This window comes from Solanum dulcamara, chromosome 1 (genome assembly GCF_947179165.1).
Source record: "Solanum dulcamara chromosome 1, daSolDulc1.2, whole genome shotgun sequence".
Lineage (NCBI taxonomy): Eukaryota > Viridiplantae > Streptophyta > Magnoliopsida > Solanales > Solanaceae > Solanum > Solanum dulcamara.
In genome coordinates this window covers 55,123,725-55,138,394 of record NC_077237.1, presented here as the reverse complement: position 1 = coordinate 55,138,394, position 14,670 = coordinate 55,123,725, and the positions used below count along the sequence as shown (strand labels likewise).

The 14,670-nt window shown below is 35.8% G+C and overlaps 2 protein-coding genes across 2 annotated transcripts; both read right to left on the bottom strand.

The window, feature by feature from the left end:
* Positions 1–1,732: 1,732 nt before the first annotated feature.
* On the bottom strand, positions 1,733–4,604 carry LOC129886126 (uncharacterized). Its single transcript, XM_055960712.1, has 2 exons — positions 4,159–4,604; positions 1,733–3,384 (listed from the first exon to the last, which is right to left on the bottom strand). The coding sequence occupies exons 1-2, from the start codon at positions 4,252–4,254 to the stop codon at positions 2,287–2,289; spliced, it is 1,194 nt and encodes a 397-aa protein (XP_055816687.1). The 5' UTR covers positions 4,255–4,604; the 3' UTR covers positions 1,733–2,286.
* A 6,875-nt stretch (positions 4,605–11,479) lies between these two features.
* LOC129893194 (uncharacterized) lies at positions 11,480–12,106 on the bottom strand. The gene has a single exon (XM_055968686.1). It carries the CDS (start codon positions 12,104–12,106, stop codon positions 11,480–11,482), a length of 627 nt encoding a protein of 208 aa, XP_055824661.1.
* Between the last annotated feature and the right edge of the window lie 2,564 nt (positions 12,107–14,670).

Sequence of the window (14,670 nt, the reverse complement as noted above, 5' to 3'; positions counted from 1 at the left end):
GCGCCCTTCGAATGTCGCCGGAACTTGCTCGCACCGGCGGCGGACCAGTCGCGACTCCTCCATCAGCCGCCAGTGAATATCTCGACATTGGATGGTTCAAATGATCTGATTTTTGCATATTGTGTAGTTCTTGCAATGCTGATGATTCCCCAATTTTTTGTTCGATTCGAATCAGCCCAGCTTTCTCCAAATCATTGATGCGATGAACCCAGGCAATTTGCTCCTCCGACAGTGCTACAGTGATCGCCGACTGATTTTGCACTTTGGAGGGGCTACGGGTGGAATTTTCCGATGCTACGACTTGCGTTGCATTCGTGTCGTCGTTATCTTCGTTTCTATCTTTTGAACGAAATTTTTCGAGATCCGGAGGTGGGTCCCACCCCATATTCGTCTTGATGACAATAGTGCCTTAGTAGAGAGCTTTGTTCTTTAGAGAGATGTTAGAGGATTCGAACATTTGAATTTAATAGACCAAATAATAGAAGGTCACGTTTACATAATTCTTCTTAGAGCCAGCCTAACCTCTGAATAAAATAATGCCGTGACAGAGCAACGATTAGATGCCTTCTACAATTTTTTGTGTCCTAGAGTTTCAAGAAGTCTACTCCTCCTATTTGACTCTCTCAACGGAAGCACATAAATCAGCACGTCCACAACAAAAATATAGTTGGACCGTTTCAACATGAGATAAGAGATCATAATTTGAAATTAAATTAATTTGAATTAAAAATTATGTTTAGACATGCAATTTGAATTTTTTAAGTTATATTTTTTTTCCTCTAAAACATGAAAATCTTACTAGTAAAAACTATGAAAATTTCATCAATTTATACAACCTTATTAAATAAGCAAACCATAATTCATACACAAGATATTGAAATATTCTAAGACAATACATTGATAAATCACATATTTCCATGTACCTTTTATATATAAATATTTACGATTACAAAGTTCAAATACAAAATAATTTTATAAAAATTCATTAGTCAATAATTGTCATACAATCTCTAAAGATTGACTTGAAATCATGACCTCATAAACTAGTTGCGGGTTCATTATCATCATCCCTGCCTCAATAACAAGAAGTTAACAATAATGCCTACGCCTTACACATGTTATTAGAACTATCTTAGCTATTTCTGATTAATACACACTTCATTGATTTGTGACTTTATGTGTTGCCGATCAAAGTCGCAAAATAATTTTATTTAGAAGGCTAGCAAACTACCGCCAGCCAGAAAAACTACATTAGGAATATGAATAGAAGGAAATGATTGAGGGTATATATATATATATATAATGACCTATCAAGTATCACCACTCAGGAATTTGACAAAATGCATCATCTTTAAACTGATTCAGTCGCATACCGTAGAATGGAAAAGTTATTGGTAAAGAGTAACCCCTTTGTGAGCCTACGATATGCGAATCTAGAACATATGGATCAATGTGTTTCATACACACACAACTGTAAAAGCAAGGGGGATGGGAGTGGGGGTGGGGGTGGCGGTTGGGGTGGGGGGGAATCATGACCTACCATCTTGCTTCATGCACTCAATCTCTGTTAAAACGACATTCTTCCACTGCACCTAGAAACGATGCCATGTGCAGTTCTTTGTGGCAGCAGTCATTGATAGCACATCTAACGTTTAGAAATTCTTCAGCAAACAGCACACACTTAAGAAGATACTTTTTTTTTGTTAAATATTCAAGACAAGGAGACGCATACTAAGAGAATGGAAGTGTATATAAACATGCTGAAATAATCACCATCTTAGATTAAAAATAACAACTCGATGCATACTAGAAAGCTGGTTAAATCAATCTAATCAATAAACAAAGGGACAGATTTCTGGTCTAAACACTTGGTGATATAAAAATACAAGGTCAGAAGAATAAGGAACACAAGAAATGTGAATAAATTAGTACTGGTCCGAAATTTTCCAACATGAGGAAAGTCCACAAATGTAAATGTTATCTGGGAGCATAATCAGGAATTGATATACCACGACATACAGAGTCCATGCACATATTTCGAACAAATAGCAGTTCTGCAACAGCAAACTCCCCCCATTTGTCCTTAGAAAACCAATATCTAAGAAGCTATATACAAAAATCCTCTGACTTCTCAAAATCCGATGTATTCATCCAAACATTCCAAAAGTTTCTACGGTGATAGCAATTCATGGACATTCCACAGGATTGTCATTTGATATGTAAGGAGCAACAACGAGCTGCGTCCTCGACATACACCAAAAGAAAATATAAGAAAACCCTGCTACATCACCCACTTTCTCTCAAGCAATTACCCGGCAAAAGAAACTTATACTTGTCTGCGTTTTCCAAAAGATAAGCCGGTAGGTGAACAGCTGAATAAGAGTGTGGAATTGGTCCCATTTTACCAATGATTTCCCTGAATGTATACTCCTCTGGTAGCATATCAAATAAATCATCCCCATTACAGATAACCCTTTGGACTCTCTTAGGGTTCAGAAAATGAGAAAATCTGACCCTGTCAAAATGGCTGTAGGCTTTCATCTTAAATATAAATTCACTTATGCGGCGGAAACAAAAGCTACAATGCCACCCTGCGTCTGCCAAGATGGTGTCCGACTGTCGGTAATGAGCATACCTTGTCTTACCTGATTGGTAACGATGCACAGAAGCTCTCCAGCTATCATTATCTACGAGAAACTCAAAAGAGTAAAGATAATTCTTCAATCGAAGATGAAGAACTGAAGGTACATCATCACACCACCTCAAGAGATTGATGGTATGTCTACTAGGTATCTCATCAACATCGGACATTATCAACAAGTCATCATCCTGAATACCTGCTTGTTTGAGAAGATAATCCAATGCAAGCCTCTGATAAGCCTCCTCAACAAAAGGGTTTTCTCCTCTTTTAAATCTCCCAGGAATTTGTCCATATGTCAATCTTGACTCAACGAATTCAAACTCTCCTCTGTGATTAGCAAAGTAAGAAGGCTTTGGCAATCCAGTGAACGTTGAATTTGATTCAAGTAGAACAAACTCTGTAATATAAGGGTATAACTCCTTCCACCGTATGGTAAGCATGTCAACCTCATTATTGAACAACACAGCATCAAAGACACGCCTTGGGTACTCACGGATTCCCCAGCCATGAAGTTTACAGAGATTCTCCATTGAGACATTCTCATGATAATAGTGAGGCATTTCATTAAATGGTTTTGGTGGTTTTTCCCATAAAGGCCGTAAAAAGTAGGTGATTTTCTGCCCATGGACGTATATACCCCAGACACAAGTTGGTATCAACACAAAGAGAAAGATATATGTTTTAAGATCCAAGCCACGCAAAATACATTTTAGTCTTGACATGCTCAAGGCTCGTCCAGTTTCCTGCATTCAACAGAATCTACTGTTAGAGATAAACTAAGAAATACACAATATATAATAACATGCATTATTACAATCTCTCTTATTAGGTAAAATCTGCAGAACTGCAAAAGAAAGTTTTCAAAAAAGAATTAACAAATATCAAGTACAAGCAATAGGACTTAAATCACAAAGCAAAATGAAATACTTAATGTATACTGTTACATATACTCAAACTGAATAGCAATAGCAATACAGAGAATCAGAAAAGACGGAACGGGATTTTTCAAAAACTTTAATTGATTTTTTCTTAACATCCCGTTTCAAGATCAGTGACGCATACTGCTTAAAAGAAGAACATGTTTCAACCAAAAGAAAATAATACTTGGTGCAAAGTCACTTTCGTTTAAAATACAAGTAAATAACTATGAACAAGAATAAATTGGAAAGCAACCCCTCTTCCAAAGAACCCTTGTTTTACTGTGAAACTAATTTTTAAAAACTATGTTGGGTGTATTAAAAATAGGAAAAAGAAAAGCAAACCAGAAAATTACTGATCATAAAATCTAGAATCAGATCATACGTCAATTTGATTTATGTTTCCAATGGCCAGAAAATTAATTAAAAATTATAAATTTCCATAAGGGTCCAGAATATAAACCCCCAAAATACTTGAAAAGCTTCTGCCTTCCTGTCTAATCAAGATAGCATGTATCCAGATTATAGAGAAGTATATGCAAATTTACAAAGAAAAACAAAGGATTTGAACAACCAAAGAAAAATCGATGGAAAATTTACCTCATTACATAAATCATCCTTCTTCTTGGAATAATAACCAGATCCCCCTTCTGCAACCGTGTAAATTTTCTCACAACATCTAGAAATACCCCACATCTTACACCTTATGTGGATTTCTAGTGTTTATATAACCTTTTTGATTTACAGATCAAAATTCAAATCAACTTTCACTCTAACAATTGTATATAAATAAAGATTTTTCAACACAAACAAACCTAGGTTTTTCAGACCCTTGAAATCGCAGAAACCCAGAAAATAATATTGGTTATGATTTCAAAATATTATAAAGTAAATAGAAAGGAGACAAAATTGCCAGAGAGCAGTTATTGTGGTGAAGGGTTTGGTTAACTAGTTAATTAGGATAGCAGTTGTAAACAATATTACAAGAAAGCCGTTTTTTTTTTCTTTTCTTTCTTCTACCCCACTCTTTGCTGGCTCTCTATATAAAGATTTTTTTCCCAAATAGAGCATCTTCTTTTTTACTAGACAGAGTTACCCATTTTCTAATCAAATTGCGGAAACAGTCAATGTGTAATTTTGTCATTTAACATTGGTCCAGGTCTCCTTACGCGTCAAATTGACTAACTCAAATGCAACAAGGGATTGGGTCACCGGTCGACATGGGGTTGGGGGTAGTTGAATTAACAAGTAGTACTCCAGTTTATTTAATTGTTAATAATCGCAGTATCTTCCAAAATCTTATATCACATTTATATGTCGATGTCTTCACTATTTTTGAAAAATTTGTGGCATTTAGCAATTGGATTTTTTGTTAGTATCTAGCGTCACAATTCCTTTTTTTTTTCTTTTCCTTTTTGAGAATTTTTTATTTTATTAATTCTGATAAGTATTGAAATTTTATTGCATTTGAATTTATAAATTAATTTTAGCTATATTAAATTTAAAAAAATAATTTCTTATGACAACTTACAAATTAAATTAAAAAAATGACCTTGAAAAGAATATATTACCATCAAATTAAAGAATAGTTTAATAAAAAGGAAGAAAACCTAGCAAAAAAGATATGAAACTATCAGAGAAATAAATTTACTGCAACAATGAATGACATGTGTTCACTCTAGAACACAAAATCCACTAAGTAATTCCACCATATTGCCAAGTTCCTATAAATTTGATGTTACACCCCACACTCTCGAGTTCAGAATGTCTCTTAAGTTCTTTAGACATTATCATGTGAGCCGTATAAGCTACGACACTATCAAACGACGCTAAGTAAAGGAGAATGTGATACCCCATAGTAGGGAAGATTGGAAATAAAGTCATAAGAATCCGGAAGGAATTGGAGGCCAAGAAATGAATCGTAGGACTTGATTTACCTACGTAAGCTACTAATTTAGAAGTCCTATACACTTGAGTTACTTAAAGACATATCAAGCTTACGTAGTATGGATTACACGGGTTCTTAAAATAAGACGAGATTACGAACCCACGAAAAAGGGGAAAAGACGACACGTGGCAGCCAATGGAGGAGCTACACGTGGAAGCACCTCAAGCAAGCAGGTGACCCACCTACTTAGGGTCAAGTAGGTGACCCACTTACTTGGGAGGTGGGGCCCACAAGGACACGTGGCAGCCCCTCCTTGATGGCATGGATTCGTGGCTCAATAGGGGCTGGACACGTGTCCCCCTTAGGGGATGACACGTGTCACCCCCTAGGACCACCTAAATACATATATATATGACTAATAGCTTCAGTTCTGATCCAAAAAAATCAGCCAAAGCAAAGGAAGCAAAACCCTAAGTCTAGAGAGAAAAAGAGGACGATTAGGAGAAAAAAATAGGTACGTTCTGATTTCGCTACATAAATTAATTATTTAAGGTATCCTACAGTGATATAACAGTTTTAACAACATAAAAATCCTATTTGGGGCAGCAAAAATGAGTAACAAGCAGCCACAACATTTCAGCCGCGTCAAGGAGGTTCCAAAGTTAATTTTCAGCATGTTTGGAAAGCCATTTGATAAGCTATGGCTGGATTCTCTTCTCCCACGTGTTATTAAGGGTTTGGACATGTTATGAGGGTGTTAATAATGTAAAGTTAAGTTTTGGAGCAGCAACAAACGTACAGCAACCAGTCCACTCCATTTCAGCACATCAAGAGATTTTCCGAGGCGGGTTTTGGCGAGTTTTGGCCAATTTAGGGAAAGGTAAGGTATTCCATTATAATTTGAAGTTTATGGGGTTGTTATGTAGTGTATTATATACCTTGTATACTGCTGGAAGTATAAAAAAAGGTCGTAGAAATGCTCGACGATAGAAACAATCAAAATTAAAGTCGTCATAGTTAAATTGTAGTCAAAATGAGGCGTTGTGTCTGTGGAGGCTGCTGCTGGTTGTGTGGTGTGTGTTGCAGGGCCTAAATGTATCCTAAAATAGGTGGGGGAGCTTCTGTTTGTAACCACACGCCCCTCTGTTTCGTACGGTTAAAGGTTTCGCAAAATAGAAACTAGAAACCCTATTTTGGATATCATAATTTCGAGCGAGTTGTTCGGAGGTTGTATTGTATAATGTTGCCATGTTTTATATATATATGAGCTGCTGGTTATATTGTTGGTTGGATGTAGGTATTAGAGATATAATTGGTAATTCGGATAGGGCACATTATAGAGGAGGTGCTGTCCGATTTCCGTTAACTCCTTAACTAGTTAAAGACTAGTCGAGACTAGTCGAGAAGGGAGAATAAGGAATTGATTCCTATGGGTGTTTGGTTGTGGATTTAGGAACTGAAAAGTCAAAAGTTACTAACCTTAGTATTACTTCCGTGTTAAATAGGTTAAAGGAGTACCGAAGCGAGTCTGGATGCGACTAACCCATAACAGGTATGTAGAGCTATTCTTCTTTTCTTTTGGCATGTCTAAGGTATAAGTTATGAATGGTTTGTATATGAAATGTGAGGATAATTCCACTCGTGAAACTCCAGGTGTAATTCATAAACTTTATTCACTTTGTGATGTTAAGACGTCTTTAATAGTTGAGTTATTGCCTTTTAAGGCTGCTAGATCATGAATAGTAGTATATGTAGAGCCTGTCTGTTCTTTCTTTTGGAAGGTCTTAAGTATAAATGTAATAGCATATGATATGAGGTGGAGGTAGTTGCAGTTATAAGCTCCAGGTATAACTTGTGACTTTTATTTACTACTTGGTATTAGAATTCTTAAAATAATTGAACTACCCTCGAGTCTCCTATCTGCTAAATAATACTTGAATGTTTCAGCTCCTATTCCTAAAGTCTCTACGATGACAAATGTCTCTACTTCCATAAGCTATTTAACCTTGTATCGATTCACGTCTACGATTCCTAAAACTCCAGTTGATATGCTCCGTAACGATGTTTAGAAGATACTTAAGACGATTACTACTCTGATATTCAGGTGACGATTCACTTGACTATTTCATTGAGTCTCAAATGATGACTTAGTTACATATAGTTTCTCACTACTCTACTCGAGCACCCTGTAACCTATCTTCTTTCGAGTCCCATAAGAGGGCCGGGAATGCAGTCATGCCTAGTTTTACTATTCGTTCACCGAGTCCCGAGTCGGCTATATATATGTAGAAGTATACAAGGATGAGGTGTCATATACGATGAAGTGAAGCATACGATGATGTCGTATGTGATGATGCTCGTCACCGCGTCCCAGGCCAGATATATATATGATGATATAATGGAAAATGTGGATTGAGTCGTATGTTCTTCGGTATTGTTTTAAATTATGTATCGGGCCGAATGTTCCTCGGCGTATTTTATTGTATGATAATGGTACGCTATAGATGTACACTACTCTTTCATCGAGTCCCTCACTAAAGGGTCAGATACTTTATGTAGGCATGCATATGAAAATATAGAGATACATTTATGACCCCAAGCCCTAGAGTGGACCGGATATACTATGATGACATATGATATTATGCCGTATACGATGATATGATGTCGTATACGACGATAAGATAAAATAATATACATGATGATATGACGACACATGATTATGATGAAACGATTATGATACCGAGTTCACTAGAGGGCCAGGTACAGGGTATGATAAGGTGTATGATTGCATGTCTTATGTTGCAGGTACAGTAATCTATTAACTGTTATATATGTTTTCTGTATCCCCATTTCAGTTGTTGTTTCAGTTATGGTATGTTATGCTTTATATACTCAGGACATATGTCGTACTGACCCCCCGTTCTCCGGGGGGCTGCATTTTTTACCTGCAGGTACAGATGTTCATGTTGGAGATCCGCTAGCTTAGGGTTTCAACTCAGCTATGTTGGACATGCTCCGCTGTTCCGGAGCCTTACTGTTGATGCTGGTCATTAATGTATATGTTTATTTATTCAGGGGTACGGCGGGGGCCCTATCCCGCCATATGATACAGTTATTACTCTTAGAGGTCTGCAGACATGTGTATGTGGGTTATTTGTAAGTTTGTTTCAGTTGTGCTCATACGACGTATTGCAAATGTTTTCGTGGTATGGCAGCCTCGTCGGCTCGCGTGCCCTTTCCTGTTATGATACAGGTGAATGAGGCTATAGGTTCCTGAAAAAAGTTTTTGACCCATTAGGGTTTGTATAGTATCACATCACACACGGTTCAACTTAAGGGTAGCTGATACATACGCATAAGGGGATCCAAGTCGGACCCCAGTCGCGGCCTACGGGGTTAGGTCATGACATTTAATACATAATGGACCTTGGGTCATGGGTGGGGATTTTAATCAGATTACTTATGCTTTTGAAAATTTTGGCAAAAGGCTCATTAATAATAATAGAATGGATAAGTTCGTCAATTGTATTAGTCATTGCAATCTTATGGATTTAGGGTTTTCTGCGAGTAGATATACTTGGTCTAAAACAAGTATGGGTTCAACAACCTTATTTTAGAACGCTTGGATAGATTTGTGGCAAGTGTCGGAAGGTTAGATTTGTTCCATGAGGCTTTGATTAGCCATTTACCTCGAACACACTTGGACCATTGTCCTCCATTACTCAATTTAGATGGCTTCTAACCTAGCACACATAGGCCTTTAGACTAGAACCAATAAAGTGTACTCATCCGGACATTACAAAACTTATAGTAAACTCGTAGGTTATTAGTGACCATGTTTTCCTTAGAGCTATTTCTTATTTTAAGCATGAAATTTCTATTTTTAACATGTTTCACTTTGGTAACTTTTTTAACCAGAAGAGGCATTTATTAGCTCATCTACAAGGTATTCAATCCTCGTTCAACTATCCTAAGAGTGTATACTTGGAGAGACAGTTATCCCCCGAGCTTAACCAACTTGCAGAGGAGTATTGAATTGGCTGAAGGAGATTTAAACTCTAGATATTTCCAAAATAGCATTATAGATTGTAGAAGATGCAATTGTATTACTGCCCTTAAAGACCCTTTAGGTTCTTGGATTTATGTGTCACGACTCAAAAATTGGACGTGATGGCACTTGTCTTATCCCACCAAGACAAATCAGCCTAAAACCTAACGAAAATAAGAAATAGAGAAGTAAAACAAAATGAAAGTTTGATATAGTTTCAATAACACGAATAACATAACATACCTCAAAAATAACCCCCAAAATTTTGTTGTCACATGTACAAGCATCTAATGTAATACAATAAATTCGAAAGAACTACAAGTCTCAATATCATTGTTTCTAGAACAGAACAAGAACATAATAAATAAGTAACAGGTATATGCCAAGATGATAAGTAGCTAACTCACAAATCTCCACAATAAGCGTCGAACGTAAAAGAGAAGAAGGAGTAATCACGATGATCTAAGCTCATAACCTACACAAGTGTAGAAGCAAGGGAGTGAGTACCAAACAATACGGTTATCACGATCCGAACTAGAGCCAAGCCGCAACACGGTGAACGACAGTGGCAGAACCAGGAATTTTATGAAAGGGGTTCAAAAAAATTAAATAGGCTAATCATATCCATAAATAAATAGGTCGGATCAAATATACCTATTTTGCAAGAAGTAGGGGTCTTTCTACAAGTTTTTCAGTTTTTTTTGAATTCTCTTTAGCTCCTGAAAGTGCAAATGGAGAGCAAACATAAACTTTTACATTTAAAAAGACTTAAAATAAACACCATCTCAAAATAAAAGCACTCTTCCTCCACAATAAAATGACATAAAATGGCTTCAAAATAATACAAAAACACCCTGAACAATATAAATTATTATATCTTGATATGTATTACAAATCATAGTGATAATTACACCACCTTGAAGGGGGTTTCAGAAACCAAACGTACAAATAAGCCTATCAAAACATTGTTTTACAATTGAAATTCAACCACATACACTATTACAATTGTATTCTATGAGGTTTCATATCTTGAAATGTCTTAATAATAGCATCATTAGAAATACTATCAAATAAATCTTTTTCTAAATAAGGCACCAAACAAACACTAAAAAATCATCACTCATTTAGCTCTGCAAGTCATTCTTGATAAACTTCATTGCCGAAAAAACTCTTTCAACGGAGGCAGTGGCAACTGATAGAAGTAGAGCAAATTTTACTAAACGGAATACCAAAGGACAAGTAAAATGTTTCTTTGCCTGAACTAATATTTTGGAAAGATCACAAAGCCCATTTATATCGGAGAACCTTTCATCAACATCACGAACATCAACAATATAACTTGCAAGTTGATTCTTAAGAGCACTCATATTAGATTCATCAAAGTCATTTGGATATAATTCCGTCATTCTCATTACTTTTTTGATGTTAAAATTTGAAAATGAGTTAATTGGATTCAAGCAAGAAATTCCATGGAGAAAATCGGTAGTCACCTCATCAAAATGATTATTAAGTTCTTAAAGTTGCCAATCAATAATATTGGAAAACACTTCAACACGATAATGATGTGGGATTGTATAGTTAGCAATATTTCATCGTGATCTTAAAGAGCTAATATATGGATCCTCAAAGTTAGGTATCAAAACATCATGTTGGATACAAAATGTAGATACCTTAGCAATAAGAGAGTCTCATTCATCATCCCTTAAAATTTGCAACCTTCTCTTTGTTACTTCAACAAGTAGCATGACATTTGCAATATCTTGCTCCTTTTTTTGTAAGAATTTATTAAGATCATTTATAATTTCTAAGACATCTCTCATCAAATGCAACATGAAAGCAACCTCATATGTTCGGCAAGCTTCGAGATGTCCCATTGCCTTAGCTCTTTTATCCAAATTTTGTGCATCAAGAGCAAGTGACTCAAGAACATCAAGAATAGAGCCAAACATAATAATAAAATTATTAAAGGATTTATAATGAGATCCTCAACGAGTGTCACAAGCTACTGAAAGACCAAGTTGTTGATTCAAGTCCCTACCGGTTGTAAGTTCACCCATATCTAATGCCTCTTTAATTATTTCTTTTTGAGAATCACGTAATTCATCCATACGTTTAAAAGATGATCCCAATATATTTAAAATATTTGAGACCAATACTACAAGTTTTCCCACTTCAACACACTTTTTAGAGACCCCAACAAGAGTTAGTTGAAGTTGATAAGCAAAAAAATCGATGGAATGAGTCAATCTACTTTCTCGCCTAATCATCATTTTAAGGCCATTGATCTCACCTTGCATATTTCTTGCCCCATCATAACATTGTCCACGCACACTTGATGGACTCAAAGAATGTTGAGCAAGTAAATTAACAATTGCCTCCTTTAGAGATAAAGCACTAGTATCTTGAACATGAACAATGTCAATAAGTCGCTCCATCACAAATCCCTTTCTATCAATATATCGAAATACAATAGCCATTTTCTCCTTGCGTGACACATCAAAGGATTTATCAACTAGCAAGGCAAAGTAACCATTTAATTCATCAAGAATAACTTTAATGTTCTTTATTTTATATGCACTCACAATATCTTTTTGAATCTTTGAAGAAGTCATTTGATCATTTTGAGGAGCATGGTCAGTACATAATCACAAATTTTATCACATTTGTTTGCATACCATGAGAGAATTTCAAGAAAGTTACCCCTATTAAGTGATGATTTAGATTCATCATGACCTCGAAATGCAAATTTTTGAGTTATGAGAAGTCTTATTACATCAACCGAAGCACTTAAGTGAATCCAATATCCATACTTGAGTTGATTAGATTGCCTCTCAAATGAAAATTGAATAGACTGTCGTTGTCGTAATAAATCTTGACTTTTTTTATTGATTATGTATGCTATTTGGTAGATCAATATATTTGTCAAGACTACTCTTTTTATTCCAACTCTTAAACCCAACACTTGAAAATACTTCACCTCCTCCTTGATGAATGTTATGGTCTTTAAATAGATAACAATACAAACAATAGGCTGCATCTTTACTAACACTATACTCCAACCAATCATGATATACATCATCAAACCATTCATGATTAAAACGACGTATTGATCTAGAAATATTTGTTTGAGGATACTCATGCACCGCTAAACGAGGTTGGCAAGGACCATTCAAAAGGTATGCTCTTCTAATAACATCACGATGATTTGGATGATGGTTCAATATTAAGATTCTTTCACCAGGATAAAACTTTAAAGAACCTAAATCAAATTTTTGAGAAGAATGTAATGATACTTCCGAATGATTAGTATTTTCTTCTTGGTTAGATTGACTATAACTTTGAGAGGCTAAACTTGATTTCGAAACTTTGGTGAAATACTTTTTCATTGAAGCTTGAGACTGAATCGTAAAGACTAAGAGCACATAAATAAGATAATAAATACCATTATACCAAAGCCAAAACCATATACATTTTTGTAAATTTTAAGAACAAAAAAAATGAAGAAGAACTAAGAACTTATAGGCAGTGGCTGAGAGAAATGGACAGCGGCAGGCACCGACAGAGGGCAGCGATGGGCGACGACGGAGAATGGACAGTAAGCATCAAAGAGCAGCAGGGCACGACACTCAGCTGCAAATTTGAAAGAGAAGAGAAGAATTGGGAGAGAAAATGAAATAATAAAATCCCTAGAAAAAGAAAAAGACGGGTTTTTTATTTGTTGACTTTTCAATTAAAGATTGAAAATTTTTAAAAAATTAATATGTTAAGAAGTCATTTTTTAATTTACATTTAATTTTAAAAATATCAAAAACTAAGCCTAAAAACGTACCTAAAATCAGAAAATAAAATATGCTTATTCGAATTCGAACCCGCGAGCTATGACAAGCTAAGGCGAAATATTGAACCCCCTTTGCCACTAAGCTAGTTCTTTTGCTTATGCTCAGGGGGTTCAACATTAAATATATACACATAAATTAAAAAATTTATCTTAGATATATAGTGTAATTTTTTAACGAAGGGGGTTCGGATGAACTCCCTGAACAACATGTGGGTCCGCCCTTAGTGATCAGGATGCGAGGGACCCCAACCATATGCTATCTTAGCATACATTGTATACATAAGTTAAAGAACATGAAAGTGTTAAGCGGAAGTAATCAAATCTAAGGGGATGGGACTAAGGGATAGAATCAACCAATCAACGTCCGCATAGACTATATTATAATATCATTTAAACATGCCTCTAGTATAACCTTTGACGGGGGATTAGGATAAGCTCCTAGCTCACCTTAACAATAGAAGCAAGTCAAAGTAATGGTAACATGAATTAAAGTCTTGTCCTCGATAGAATGAGGACTCACCAAATTCTTGAGGATCTAGGGCAATCTCTAGCCACAAATAGGATGGCCGTGAATGTCGTTCGTCCCTACATTATTAGATAATGTAGGCAAAATATAAGTTAGTACGTTTGAATGTACTAAGTATGTAAGGTATGTATGAACAAGTAATGGAATATAATCAATATGCCATAAGATGCATGACCAATCATGATGAATATGAGTAAAGATTAAAAGCAATTTAAAACATAAGAAGCTCTTGGTCAATGCATATCGTAAATTTTTTATCATAAACTCATAACTTGACATATCATAACTTAACTCCAACTTGTGTGGGATAGGATTATTAACCGACATCTAAGACCATGCCAGCTATTACATAAAATCCGATGACTCCTGCATCAAGACAAGATGATGACTCCTGCATCGAAATAGGGGAGGCTACCTTGCCAGGGTATACTCCAAAAGTAACTATTCAACTGAGCTATGTGGATCCACTAGCTATGTTATAAAGGCAACCTACGCGGGCAACATAGTTTTGGACTTTAGGTTGCTTCTGAAGTCATCCTACGAAACTTTTTACGAGTCTTCTACTGAAGAACGAACCGTAATCATAAGTCGTAGGACCTCCTTTTAGGGTTGGTCATGAATAACCACCACGACTCCCTCTACGACTTATTTCTATAGGTCATGGGAACTTCTACGACTCGTAGAGACGGTCGCAAACTTGGGTCCTGTTCAAGATTTAACAATTTTCTCCTTGTTTCCAACTTTCCAATTTACGAGGCCTTACAATGGTACTCAGTAAGCAAATGACTAACTCTAAGTGAATTACATAATAC